Genomic DNA, 14,339 nt, shown 5'->3' with positions numbered 1-14,339 from the left:
TTAGTTGTGGTACAGCAATTTGCACCAATTCTGTAAAATGGCCCCGTATGTATGTACGTGTGTGTGTGGTTAGCTGTGTTTTGTCAGTATCTTGTAGTTCAGCTCACTACTTTTTCAAAAGAGCGTTGCACTGCTTTGAAACTGAATCCTGTCAAGCTGCTCATAATTTTGACATGGCTTCACCAACACTGACTAAAACTGTTGTCATTAATGCAGAATCACGCAGCTGCCTGAGAGTCTTTGTGTTTGTTTGTTCTGTGTGTGATTGACAGTTGGATGGTAATGGAGACGGGGAGCCGGGCGTGCTCATGACAGCTCAAACCATCACCTCCGAATCGCTCTGCACCACCACCACCACACACATCACGAAGGTAATACACACACACACACACACACACCACTGACTGTGACATTTGCACTGATAAGAGAGGTTAGGAGACGAATGATCCTGTTCAGGATGTAGGATATTAGCTGACGCTGTCAGGTGAGAGTAGGGTTATGGATGCAGAACTGGCAAACATCTTCATTTGTTTTTGTTCTGCTTCAGCAGGTTCCCCTGAATTGTAATGTCAGAAGTGAGTTTAATCTAGGGCCAGTGTTTAAAGACAACATTAATTTACACAGAAAATGTTTGGTGTAAATTTTACAAGTAATTACATAGAAAGCGCAAATATCACTGAATTAAATGTGAAATTTTGAAGTAGAAAGACAGTAATAGTACTATCATGCAAAACCTACTTCGATAATCTTGTAAAAGTGATTGCAGTATGTTGTCCTGTAGCTTTCTTAAGTGCGGTTCACACCATGTCGGTCTTTTTAATGATTGACAGACACTAAAGGGCGGGCTGTCAGAAACTCGCATTGAGAAGCGCATCGTCATCACGGGAGACTCTGACATTGATCACGATCAGGTGAGATACACACACACACCCTCACACACAACTGTGGTCTGTATATATAAAGCCAGATGCACACTGTTTGAGTCTATTTTTAGACAAGTAGACTATTTTTGGACATTGTAGCAGGTTTCTTTGGTCTGATCGCTGAGCGTGACACATCAGTAAACATTTCCACGGGTGTGTTTGTAGGATCTGCTGCGCATCTCGTTATTTATCGCTCCCTTCAACATGCTCTTGTCAGGGTTTGTTGTGAAGAACTAACAGTCAACAAATTCCCTCTTTTGCCCAGATGCTTTTGGCTTTATTTATTCTTTTTAAACATTTGCTCATACTTGCTTTGGTTTGTGTAGTATCAGCGAGGATGTCAGAACACAAACTGATTTATCCATCAGTGCTGTCAATCATGACCAGAGTCCTCAGATCTACATCATACAGTTCAGGGTGGATGATGTGGTGTATTTAAGTCTGTTTTGTAATTTACTGAGCAGTACAGCTATACTGATTTCATTGTTTAGAAAATATATCGCCCTACAAGGTACACACAAACCATTTAGACCAAAGTAGGGGTGGGCAATATGACCAAAACCGTTTGTTTTATTTAATTATTTTATCTTCGTTATTAAAAATGAGAACAAAGTGCTTTAATAAACAGTGCTTTCATTTTTTTTTTTAGGAATAGTAGGTCTATTTAACAATGGTCAAGACAGAAAGTAAAAACAATACGTGGTCTTCACTGTATAAATGAATAAGAATGAAAGTGTATGTAAAGCTGTGAGGGAGTTTCTCTTTTTCTTTTGTTGTTTGATTCACATGAGCAACACAGCCAGCGGCAGGTGTATTAGGCTGCTGTCCCTTTAAAACCTAAATGCACTGATCCAATATATTCTGTTTACATGCACTTTAGACACAAACAACTGTTTATGTGAACTTTGTGTTTTTGACAGTGCAGTAAAAAAAACTTAGTTCAGTACTCACATGCTTTCTCTGTACTTCAGGACAGCGTGTTAGTAAAATGGTTCACAAATTTAAACTGGCAAAGCTTTAAACAGGGTTTGTGCAAGGTGTTTAAAGTGCTTGAAGTACTTGTATTTGGCTTTTTGACATTTAAGGCTTGCAAAACCCTTGAAAATGGCAATATTCCTGAAGAGGTACTTGAGTGCTTGAATTATTGAAGGACAATGTATCTATGAAATAAGACTTTCATTTTTGTCATAGCACACATCTTTTTATACAAAATACACACAATTCAAAAAACATCATACTTTTTTTGCTTGTTTCAGTTAATGTCAGAAAACAATCAAAAGGACAAACCAAATCAGTTGAGTCATTTATGCTGGAACCCTCTGGATTGATTTAAACTTGTGACTTTAATTTCAAGCGATTCACTAGCAAAGAAAAAAACAGATCAAATTGGAAGAGTCAGTCATTTTCTAATTTTGAAATTGCTTGTAACGATTTTAAAAAGCATGTAGTGATGGGTAAAACAGAGCTTTTTGAAACTCTGAATCAGTTAAACCATTGTGTCACAAAATTCACTACTTTGAAGCGCTCAAATTGGATCACGTATCGCGAATCATTTGTTTCAGATTGTAACTTTGAATATTGTGAATCATTTGATTCAGGTCTGGACTTCGGAGCGTGTATCACAAATCATTTGATTTAGAACGGGATTGTGAATAAATTAGCAAATTGAATTATTCAAATTAAATGATTTGCGATTTGCAGAGCGTGGACCGTGAATCATTTGATTTAGATCAGAACTTCGGAGTAGGTTCGGGAATTATTTGTTTCAGATCAGGATTTCGGAGCAATTTCGTGAATCTTTTTTTTTTTTTTTAAATCGTAGAAAATATCAAACCATTAATACTGTACAGTTATAAAAACAAACAAAAAAGTCTACACAATCACAAATCTATTAAGAAAAATAACAGTGGTTTTTCTATAGTAAAAGTTTAGTATACATTGTAATACTTTAGTAGTAATACTTTGCTTGTGCTTCATGCTTCATTAGTATATTTTTATTTATCCGTTTCTCTTTTTTAGAGTTTGAAGTGGAAGACATTGTTCAAAAAGTGAGATCTCTAATTGAAGTCCTTGAAAATCAAAAGTAGTGCTGGAATTTCATTTTCCACTATCTGTACAAACCCTGTTTAAAACACAGGCAAAAAAACTTTTGTGAGTGATGTGACTTGCATACAGTCTGACCTAAATCGTGGCTGCTTTCTTGCCGTTTTTCTTAGCGTTTATTCAATATCTCACTGGGTTCACATTGTACAGTCTGACGAGGTAAAGTGGTAAAGTTAAGGAAGTCACAGAGTGTGCAGCTGTGATTATAGTGTGGAGGAGCTCATGATCCTCAGCTCCACAGACGCAGGACGACAGGTGCTCGTTTTAGCCATGAGGTATTTCTGTCTGTCTGTGTCGTGTGACGCACGCATGCACGCGGCTTCTGATAGGTCGGGTACGTGCACACAGGTTACCATAGCGATGTGACATTTGCCATCCTCATAGACTGAGAGACGTTCACGCAGATCCCAGCATCAGTTGTTCATGTGCATGTACATCTCCCATCATCTGTTTGTGTTCAGTTACTTGTGTTTTCATTTTTGCGTTGGATTATTCATTTTTTTTCCTTTAAATGTTTTGTTTGCTTTTGTTTGTTTGTGTTGGTTAACTCTGGCGGGCTCAGGCGTTGGCCCAGGCTATAAAGGAGGCCAAAGAGCAGCACCCCGACATGTCCGTCACTCGCGTGGTCGTCCACAAAGAGACGGAGCTCGCCGAGGACGACGACTGAAGGACAGGTAAGCACATGGCAACCCACCATGGCAACAAGCGCCTCTCTTGACGACGGGCTCCTCCCGCTCCGACCCGGCAGCTCCTCCTCCTCCTCCTTCTCCTCCACCTGGAGCCTGTCGTTTCTCCCCTTTTGTTTGATCTTTTTCTAGTATTCATCTCTCCTTTTGTGTTTGTCTCTTTCTTTTCTCTGCCCTGGGTCTGTTCTGTGTGTTTCTCATGTTAAAGCAGAGCAGATTCACACTCGCTTGTGCTGAACTGGGTCTGACACTTATTTTAGAGGATCCTCATATACCTTTGAATGAAATTTATGATCTCTGAATGAAAAAAAAGTTAGGTTCCCTAACTTGCATCATCCTTGAAATGTGAAACACTTACTGGTGATGGCTCATTACTGGTGCCTAATAAAATAGAAAAATGTTAATTATTATTATTATTATTAAAACTATAGCTGCAAGCAGCCATGAAGTAGCCAGGCACAACAGAGGCAAGATGAGGAGCTAAGCAAGCAAGGCAGGGAACATCAGACCAACTGCAAAAATGAGTAATCAAAGACATTTGTAAATGAATCACAGCAAAATGCTTAAGACATAAATCCAGTCAGTTGTTATTAGGGATGCACAACATTATCGGACCAAAATCAGAATTGGCCGATAAGGGCTTTAAGTGTAAATATCGTCATCGGCTCAATATGATAAATTATGCTAATATGTTTTGCCGATAAGAGGATTAACTCACAGGTGCTCAGGGTGTGACGTCAGCAGTGTGGCTCATTCTTGAAACAAAGTTTTGCCTGAATAATGATTAGATTCAGTTTTGGATCGCTGCATTTAATCTGACAGTGCACTACAGAATGATGCGTTCCCCGGGCCCTAATGCCCATTCCATAAGGACTTTAAATTCGGTAGGGGGTGCTGTTGGCCTGCTTCTGATAAAATGATTACAAATTCACAAATAACATTTTGACTGTGTTAAAGCAGTAATTGATGTCATAAAATCATGAGTATGTTTTGATTTTAATGTCAGAATTTGCATGAATAAAAATATCACAAAGATGACACTTGTAAAGTGAATAATGTTATATATACTGATTTATTCATTAAAGGAGAAGTCCACTTCCAGAACAACAATTTACATATAATGTACTCACCCCCTTGTCATCCAAGATGTTCATGTCTTTCTGTCTTCAGTCGTGAAGAAATTATGTTTTTGAGGAAAACATTTCAGGTGGTGGTTTCAATGGTGCCCCGATTTTGAACTTCCAAAATGTAGTTTAAATGCAGCTTCAAAGGCTCTAAACGATCCAACGAGTGCAAGCAAGTCGGGTGATTCTGAAGTTGTAGGAGAAAATCAGATGGAGTTTTTCGCCATACTCTACCTTTTTGAGCCGGAGTACACAGACGATGAACTTAGACGTGATTCGTAGTAGCGATGGGAAGTTTGGATCATTTTACCGACTCGGACCTTCGAGTCTCGTTCAGCAAAATGAATGAATCTTTTTTACGAGTCATTTCGTTCATTTTAGCAAAATATAATTAAAATGTTACGTGTTATTTCTCTAACACATCTACTGCTTACACAAATGTTGATCACACTACAAACAAGACAAAACTATAATGCTGTAAGAAACAGAAAAGATTCATTCATTGTTTACCTGGGTCTTTAGTCTATGATTAGCTCACCTCACCTCTTATCTGACAAGTTTTCGGGTTCGAGTCGTTCGTTCATCATGTGACTTGAAACAGATGAACTAATTCAAGAACAACCCATCACTAATTCGTAGCATCATGGACGTGCATCCCAGAGCCTGTGTTACACAAGCTTTTGTGCTTAAAAAGTATACACGTTTTTCGAAAAAAAAAAAAAATAAATAAATAAAAATAACAATCGTTTCACTAGATAAGACCCTTTTTCCTCAGCTGGGATTGTTTAGAGCCTTTTGAAGCTGCATTTAAACTACATTTTGGAAGTTCAAAATCGGGGCACCATATCAGTCCATTATATGGAGAAAAATCCTAAAATGTTTTCCTCAAAAACCATAATTTCTTCATGACCGAAGAAGTGGACTTCTCCTTTGATAGTGTTGGGTATCATTCAAAATTTTTCAATATTGATGCCGATACCAATACCTTGACTTCAATACCGGTTCCTATCGGTAGTTACATTGTTTCATGTAAGTACAACGGCTACTACTAAGTACTTAATTAGGTAATTACTCTGTATTATGACACCTTAAAATAAAGAGTTACCATATTACAACATTAGCATAACATATTTCAACAACATTACATGGCCAAAACACACATTATATGGCAAATGGAAGTTATAACAAACAGGTACAATGTGTACAACGAGTTAATTTTGGTGTGCTCTTTGTCAAATTAGTTTGTCACATTGAGAATGGTTTAACCAAACTTGAATTTCATAAAGTTATTATGCAACTAGAGCAACAGTCAAGGAGGAGTTTGAAAAGATTTTTAAAAAATTTCAAAACGTTTTTATCCCTTCGGTTCAAACATTACTAGCATAAACATGAGTTCAGATTTTGACAGTTGGTGGTGCTAGAGGGTTTGAGATAGAGACTCCAGATTTGTTGTGGTTAATGACTGTCCTCTATCTGTGTGCCAAATTACACAACGTTTTACCAACCTAATAATAATTATATAATAGTTAAACATCCTAGACTGAGAGTGCCTGAGATCTCTGTGCCGTGTAGGTGGTGTCATTGATTTTTAGCCATCTACATTTGTCGTATCCGTCAGCAGTCCTTTTTCCAGGACCTCATTATGAACAGATGCAGCGCTGAGAGGAAGTGCTGTAGTGGCCATGTGAGCGCTGTCACGTCTCCAGAGTGACCTTCACCCCAGAAAACAATGAGCTCCTCTGAGAGATTAAAGGAGCTTCTCAGCGCTGAGGATGGGCGGCTGCTGAAGCTGATGCGCTTCCCTCCGGATGTGTCAACAGTGGGCGACTGTGTTGTTTTGGGATTAGAAATATCACAGCTCAGCCGCTGCTCACAGGCCAGAATTTCTGCAGGAAATGTATTCAAATCTAGAGCACGGCTGACTGTACCCGATACCGGCAGACGAGGGCGGCAGCAGGGCCTCAGGTGTTTAATTTCAACATGTGAATTCAGGCTGAGGGATGAAGATACACAGTCATTTCTAAAGAGAAACGAGTCAGCTGAGCGTTCAACAATGATACAGTACCATTTCGAGTTTGACTGCATGAAGCCTAATCAGTATTAAATCCAGTCTGCAGTGGTGGAGTAGTGTTAGCGTCTGCTCTGCTGAAAGTCCAGAGAAAGTCTCATCTCTTTTCAAATGACAGCTAGCTTTGAGTGCAGGATCATCAGTTTTTAAGGATTCAAGTCTTTATGTGCTGTTTGCACACTGGTTTTGTAGAGTTGAGGTCGTTAACTCAACCTAGCAGACAGCATGATTTGTGTCATGTGACCATCTATATTTAGAAAGAGCTCACAGGTACAATAAGCCTGAGCAAAGGAATCCAGCACCAACGTAACAAAAGTATTATCAGTGAAAAAAATCATGGAAATGATTTGGCTGAAGTGTGAATAAACTGAATGCAGGCTTGTGGGGTAAAGTGTGTCAGGGGCTTCGGGGTAAGATGTGCTAAAGAAATATTAATATTTCAGTTTCTTTTAATGATCTGAATATTTCATGTTCTCCTGGCTGCTTTATGAAAATGTAAATAATACTTCATGCCAGTATGAGAGCTAATAGTAGAGCTGGGAAGTGATTCGAGTTTTTAATGTAATTAAATTAATCACACATTAGTTTGGGCTGAGAAATTACCCCCAAAAGATCATTTAAAGTCATTGCATCAAAGAACTCGTTACAGAAATGTAGCTTTAAAAAGAAATATTTTGATTCAACATTGCATAAGTGAATTTTTTTTTTTTTCATTATTATTTTACGTGTATACTGTGTATATTTATTATGTATATATAAATGCACACACATACAGTATATATCTTAAATATACCTATGCATGTGTGTGTATTTATATATACATAATAAATATACACACATGTTGTGTACATGTATATTATGTACACAAAAACTTTTATCTTGGATGCGATTAATTGCGATGAATCATTTGACAGCACTAGTTGAAACATCAAATGAAAAACACAAATCATATTCTTAATATGAAAATAAAACCTCCAGTAGATGGCAGCAAGTCACTGTCTTCATGAGTGAGCCACTGAATATTCATTCAGCCAATTATTTGTTAAAATGACTGATTCATTCAAAATTGAATCATTGACTCACTTGATTCATTCAAAATGAGGAATGAATCACTGCTGTGTGTTGCTTAGAGACACACAACAGTTCTGCTGTGAATTCAACTATTTTTGTTTGAGCGAAATAGACAATACTGTCTTAAATGTAACACACATTCATATTTATTGAACAATTGTAGGAAATCAGTATTGATCAGTTGCAGTCATGCAGATATTAAGGTTAAAAAATGTTCTTCTGTTCATGTGATATTATATTATGATTAAGACAAAAACCCATTCAGGGTCACTTTTTGCCCTCATATCTTGAATTATAGGCTTATATAACTGCATTCTAATAGGCTTCATCACACAGTCAGTCATCCTGAATCACTGTAAGATGACAGACAGCTCTGAACAAGGCATCTGCTTTAATCATTTCAAAGCATTTTTCCATAATCGATAGCTAGATTTTGGCACATCTTACCCCACTCTCCTGATGGCTGTGAGTTTGATGAGTGAGGATGCTGTGGTGATATGTATACTGACTGAGTTTGTTTTGTGTTCTCTCACAGAGCTGAAGTCCAGCACGTTCCTCACGGCTCAAGAGTTCATCCTTTCCTCCGCGAAGGACGTGCGGGGGAGAAAAGAGCGGCTCTGATCCTGTACAGACGAACATCTTCATCTTCTGTCATTCACAACCAGAACCACTTAGCTAACATTTGTAGCATTTTATTTTTTTAGTCTGTCGTTTTATCTCTTTCCCTCAAAAGATTGTCTTTACCATTTATGAAGACCAGATTTATGTTATTTTTATTGTTAATTAGTCATTCACATTCCTAGTTCATGAGGAGGAGTAATGGATCACGTTGTGGTGGAGTACTTTGTAATAATAATAGGAGGAGCGTGTGATGATGGGGGCGGGGTTTTCCTGATGTCACGATGTGTTTGTAAGGGACCAGCGCAGGACGGCGGCAGTGCCAATCATTCCTCTATGCAGTCAAACACACAAACATTCCACCGACGAGAGGACGAACGGCTTCTACCTCTCTCAGCAAAAAACAAAATCTCCATTCAACATGAAACCTAGGCAGCTCTTTGGAAACTTTTTCATTTCCAGCCATTTTCTGGCACCAATATTCAGATATATATTTGTAGAAACCTGTTTTTTTTCTCTCTCTCTCTCTTTGTTTTAAATCTGATGAGTTTGGAGGAAGTTGCTCTGTCTGCCCTTTTAAATCTTTTTAATCTGTTTCAGATACTTTTGATTAAATGAACAAATGAGATTGAACTGCCAGCGCTGATGTTTTTAGCGGTCGAGCGAGGCCCGTGCTCCCTGCTCTCTCTCTCTCTCTTTCTCTCTCCCGGCTCCCATCTGCTCCATCAGCCCTGTGTATAGCAGTTAATGGTAGAATTGACTCTCTCTTTCTTTTTTAAGCAGCTTTCGATGATCTGTCATGTTTTTATGCCCCACCTGACCCATTGTGTAACACTCTTCCAATTAAAGTTTGTTTATTCTCTAATAATCTAATAGTCTGGTTGATCTTCAGTGATTGATTATGTTTGTTGGTGTTTTAATGGGATTATTTGTGGTTGTACTCTGTTCTGAAACTAAAGGTGCATTCAGTAGTTGTTTAGCTAGCGTTAGCACCACAGTTCATATATTATAAGCACCAGTGATGTTAGACACTGTCTCTGATCCACTCATACTAGTAAGTATTAGAGAGTGTGTACACACGGTATTGAATTCCCTTACCTGTCCAGGACTACTCAGGATTTTGTCCATCATCAAACCAAGGCCTTTTCTGCTTCTTCAGTCGTACAGGTACTGTTTTATGATAATAAAGCATGGTAAGTATGTTCCATTGTCTAAATTACACTTTTTACATAACTGCACTATTCCCTTCTTCATTTGGTAAAACACCCCACCCCTGGCACCAGTCAACTTTATGGTATGAACCAGTATAATCCCAAATTTTTCCCAGACATGAAAATATCCAAATGATGTGTCATTGGTGAGCCTTTGAAATAATCAAAAATTAATTCTTACACATTTTTTGGAAAAGTGTGTGAAAAATGTTATGGTCTGTCACAATTGTAACCGGTGGGCAGTGTTGGGTAGTAACTAGTTACATGTAACGGAATTACGTATTTTAATTACAAAATATATGTAATTGTAATTAGTTATAGTTAGTGAGAAAAAAAAATTGTAATTAAATTAGCTAATTTTGAAAATGTTAATGATTACAAAGGTGGTTACATCTAAATTTTTTTTCACACACACCCACATACAGATTTAATTGACTTTTCAGAAAATGCATTGACTGCTCTAAAATGAGACACCAATGTTTCAGGAGTTTAGGACACATGCTTATTCGATAACTCTTATTTCCTTTTTGAGGTTATGTATATACATTATTTTTTAAGATTAATTTTTTTTTTTTTTCCAAGGCATTGTTAGATGCCAGTGTTTCCTGTCATAACTATGCATACATTTGATTTCAAAACCAGTATCATAGCTATTAAACTATATCTTATGATTTTAAATCTGTATTTAATCTCAGAATGATCTCAAAGTAAATAAGAGGTGGCAAGTCTGAATTTGTGGTGGCTGTGCTTTAAAGGGGTCATCTTTTACATGTTGTTTGAACATTAATGTGTGTTGGCAGTGTATGTACAAATCTACCCTATAATGATAAAAATCCATGGAGTAGTTTTTATAATTAATCTGTAAAAATAATATCCCCTTTTTCAAATCGAGCCGTTCTCAGATGTCTGTCGTTGTGGCGTCACATGACAGAGGCCGCTCCCACGATAGTTGATTGACATGAGCTCTTACCTCAGACCAGCTGTAACAGTCCAACCTCCACTGTTTCAATGCTGGAGCAGGGATGTAAATTAGACAAGAATATCTCCGATTGAGCGATTGAGGTGTTGTGTTGCTGGATGTAATAATGAACATAGTGGTCGTCATTTACTCCCGACATCTGAGCCGCTGAAGATGCAGTGGATTACGTTTGTTTGTGAAGGGAATATATGTGATCTACATATATCCGTCTATGTTCGCGGGAATCATTCGTGATCCAGCTTCACTTACAGCAGAAGTGAGTATAAGTTTTTTTTTTTTTTAATCAATCCTTGCAATCGTCTTTCCTAATAACATGCTAGTTAACAAGTTTAGCGGCTAAAGTAAACAGGCTCGTCACTCCACACAGAGAAGAGAGGGGGCGGGGCGAGCAGAGCTCATTAATATTTAAAGCAACCTCGACCAGAATATGATTTTTGCAGAGCTGATTTTGTCAAGGTAAAAAGGGTGTTGTTTTACACAACCATTGAGAATTTTTAATCAAAGTATATTAGAGACTTTTCATTAAGACCCTAAAAAAATCATATCAACTTGTGGAAAATGGGCATCCGATGACTCCTTTAATTCTGTCATCCTGGTTTCGTGGACTCGCTCTATTGTTTTATACAAATGCAGCTGCTGCCATTTGTTTTCTACACTGTAATGGATTATAAGATAACTTAAACTAGTACTGTAAGTACTAGTACTTAATTATTAACGTGGTGAAATGTTGTGTAATAAAAGTGGTCTGACTGCACCGTATCCCTTAAATCTCTGTCTAGTTTGAATTTGCCACTTGCTAGCAACTGATTTCTTCATGGAAGCTTTCCATTCAGATATTCTAACTCAGATCAGTGTTTTGTGTTTAATTATTTACTTTCGTGGCAAGTGGCTGTGTAATAAGTGAGATGATGTACATCCAGCCAGTTGTTATTGCAAAATAAAGATGTGTATTATCGCTTACGTATTATAATCTTAATTCAAGTGATGAAGGATTTTGAAAGTCTGACAGTGATCAGTGTTGAGTGCTTCTGTGAGGTTAACTCTGACTGGTCTAAATGTTTCAAAATGAATAACAGTTAAAAATATTAGAAATTTAGAAAAGTAATCAAATGTAATGTTACATTACTTTAATAGAGTAACTTGTAATCTGTAACCTATTACATTCCCAACACTGCCGGTGGGATAACGTGTATGCCAAATTAACCTATTTCATTTATAAATTGTTATATATCTTAGCCCAGCTATTTTAAACAGTTTAATCACATTCTAGGGTTACTATTATGCATACAAAAACCTTATACAACACTAATAGGAATACTGAGATAAAAGACAAAAAAATACAACCATCAATGTATTTCAAAATTGTTACATTATTGTAATGTGTATCTTCAAATTTTTATATTGGTGCTACCAGTATTACAACATCAATATTGTAACTTATTTGTAACTTTTGAACTTTTTAAGTTCATGCAATATTTTATTGCAACATTTTAGTGCAGCCTTCACTAACAACTGCAATTGGATTTATATGCACCACCTAAATTCACCATTATCCCACCGGTCACTGTTGTGACCATTAAGATGTTTACTTATTCTGTGACCACACTCAACAAAACAAAATGTGAATTCATATATTAATGCTAGACACCTTAAAGATTACATGCACCAATGATCTTTGTCATATCTTTATGTTAACATACTTTACTAGCCTTAGGTTTTGGAGCTTTGCTATACACCCAAAGCGCTTTACAATCATATGGGGGGGATCTCTCCTCAACCACCACCAGTGTGCAGCCTCCACTTGGATGATGCGACGGCAGCCACAGGACAACGGCGCCAGTGTGCTCACCACACACCAGCTACAGGTGGAGAGAAGAGAGAGTGATAGGGCCAATTCAGTGAATGGGGATTATTAGGAGGCCATGATTGACAAAGGCCAGGGGAGGGAATTTGGCCAGGACACCGGGGATACTCCCCCTACTCTTTACGAGAAGTGCCATGGGATTTTTAATGACCACAAAGAGTCAGGACCTCGGTTTAACGTCTCATCCGAATGACGTGCTTTTTTACAGTATAGTGTCCCCATCACTACACTGGGGCATTAGGACCCACATAGACCACAGGGTGAGCACCCCCTGCTGGCCTCACTAACACCTCTTCCAACAGCAACCTAGTTTTCCCAGGTGGTCTCCCATCCAGGTACTGACCAGGCTCAGCCCTGCTTAGCTTCAGTGGGTAGCCAGTCTTGGGCTGCAGGGTGAAATGGCTGTGGCCATTAAAGTTTAAAGTTTAATTTGTTTAGGAAGCATGGTGTCTCTTTTCACTGTTACGCTGATGACACCCAGATTTATTTGCCACTTCAGCGCTCTGATAGCAACACCTTTGACACTTTGTTGGCTTGTATGAAGGATATAAATATCTGAATGACATCAAACGTCCTCAACCTTAATGACTGAAATTATCCTTTTTGGTCCCCCTAGTGGCATTCCCTTAAAATATCTCAATAATCACTTCCCAAGCTAAAACCCTTGTTAAAACGTGGGTGTTTTTCTTGACAGTGAGCTGAAACTTGATAGTTAAATTAATTCTGTGGTTAAATCCTGTTTCTTTCATCTCCGTCTTCTCTCTAAAGTCAAACCTTTCAAAACTTTGAGAGAGTATTTCATGTTTTCATATCATTACGTTTAGATGATTGTAACTCACTGTATTGTGGAACGAATGCCACTACCCTGGCCCGTCTCCATTTGGTCCAAAATGCATCAGCAAGACTCTTAATGGGCCTACGTAAATTCACTCATATCATTTCTGTTCTAGCTTCCCTGCGTTGGCTACCTGTGCAGTTTAGAGTGGAATTTAAAATCCTTGTTTTTGTTTTTAAGTCTTTAAATAACTTAGTTCCCTCATATCTGTCTGAACTGCTTTCCTTACACAACCCTTCTCGAGCTCCTAGATCCAGTAATCTTACATTGCTTAGAGTTAAACCAAAGAAAAGTGGGGAATGTGCCTTTGCTGTTGTTGGCCATAAACTCTGAAATAGTTTACCAGTTCATATTAGATCTGCTCCTACTTTACAGGTTTTTAAATCTCTACTCAAAATGCATTACTTCTCCATCACTTTTAATGTTCCTTGATGTTTCATCTGTTTTTGATCTGATGGCATTCTTGGTTCTGTTTCTTATATGTTGTTATATTTTTTATAATTGCTTTTAGCTATGATCATATTGATTTTATTTACTCTGTTCATGTCTTATTTACTACTTTTTTTTTTATTTAATGCTGTAAAGCACACTGGACAGCTGCTGTGGTAAATGGTGCTATATAAATAAATGAAACTTGAAACTTTAGAGCTTTATAAATGAAAACCTTTCTTATGGTCAGTATTGGGATTAAATGGGTTAAGTGTCCTGTTTTACCTGGATTCACCATATAATTCAAACAGTTTGTATATGAAATGATTAAGTGTGTGTGAACCATTCAGATGACTCTAAACTAAAACACTATTTATTTTGTAATGCATAAAACTAGAAGAAAAAAAAAAGTTACTAAATGGACATTT

General features: G+C 37.6%; 1 protein-coding gene across 15 annotated transcripts in view; it reads left to right on the top strand.

The window, feature by feature from the left end:
- Positions 1-9,466, top strand: part of epb41l2 (erythrocyte membrane protein band 4.1 like 2) — an 88,256-nt gene extending 78,790 nt beyond the window's left edge. For 14 of the 15 annotated variants that reach the window (XM_051139019.1, XM_051139018.1, XM_051139015.1 and 11 more), the window contains 4 exons: positions 273-371; positions 831-911; positions 3,589-3,700; positions 8,511-9,466. In XM_051139019.1, coding sequence (XP_050994976.1) covers positions 273-371; positions 831-911; positions 3,589-3,693 — 285 coding nt within the window. In that variant the 3' untranslated portion in view covers positions 3,694-3,700; positions 8,511-9,466. The remainder of the gene's footprint in view (positions 1-272; positions 372-830; positions 912-3,588; positions 3,701-8,510) is intronic. The other variant, XM_051139009.1, reaches the window with a different exon arrangement.
- The last annotated feature ends 4,873 nt before the right edge of the window (positions 9,467-14,339 follow it).

The sequence above is a fragment of the Labeo rohita genome, chromosome 20 (genome assembly GCF_022985175.1).
Source record: "Labeo rohita strain BAU-BD-2019 chromosome 20, IGBB_LRoh.1.0, whole genome shotgun sequence".
In the NCBI taxonomy this organism is placed as follows: Eukaryota; Metazoa; Chordata; class Actinopteri; order Cypriniformes; family Cyprinidae; genus Labeo; species Labeo rohita.
This window is presented reverse-complemented; position numbering and strand designations above follow the sequence as displayed.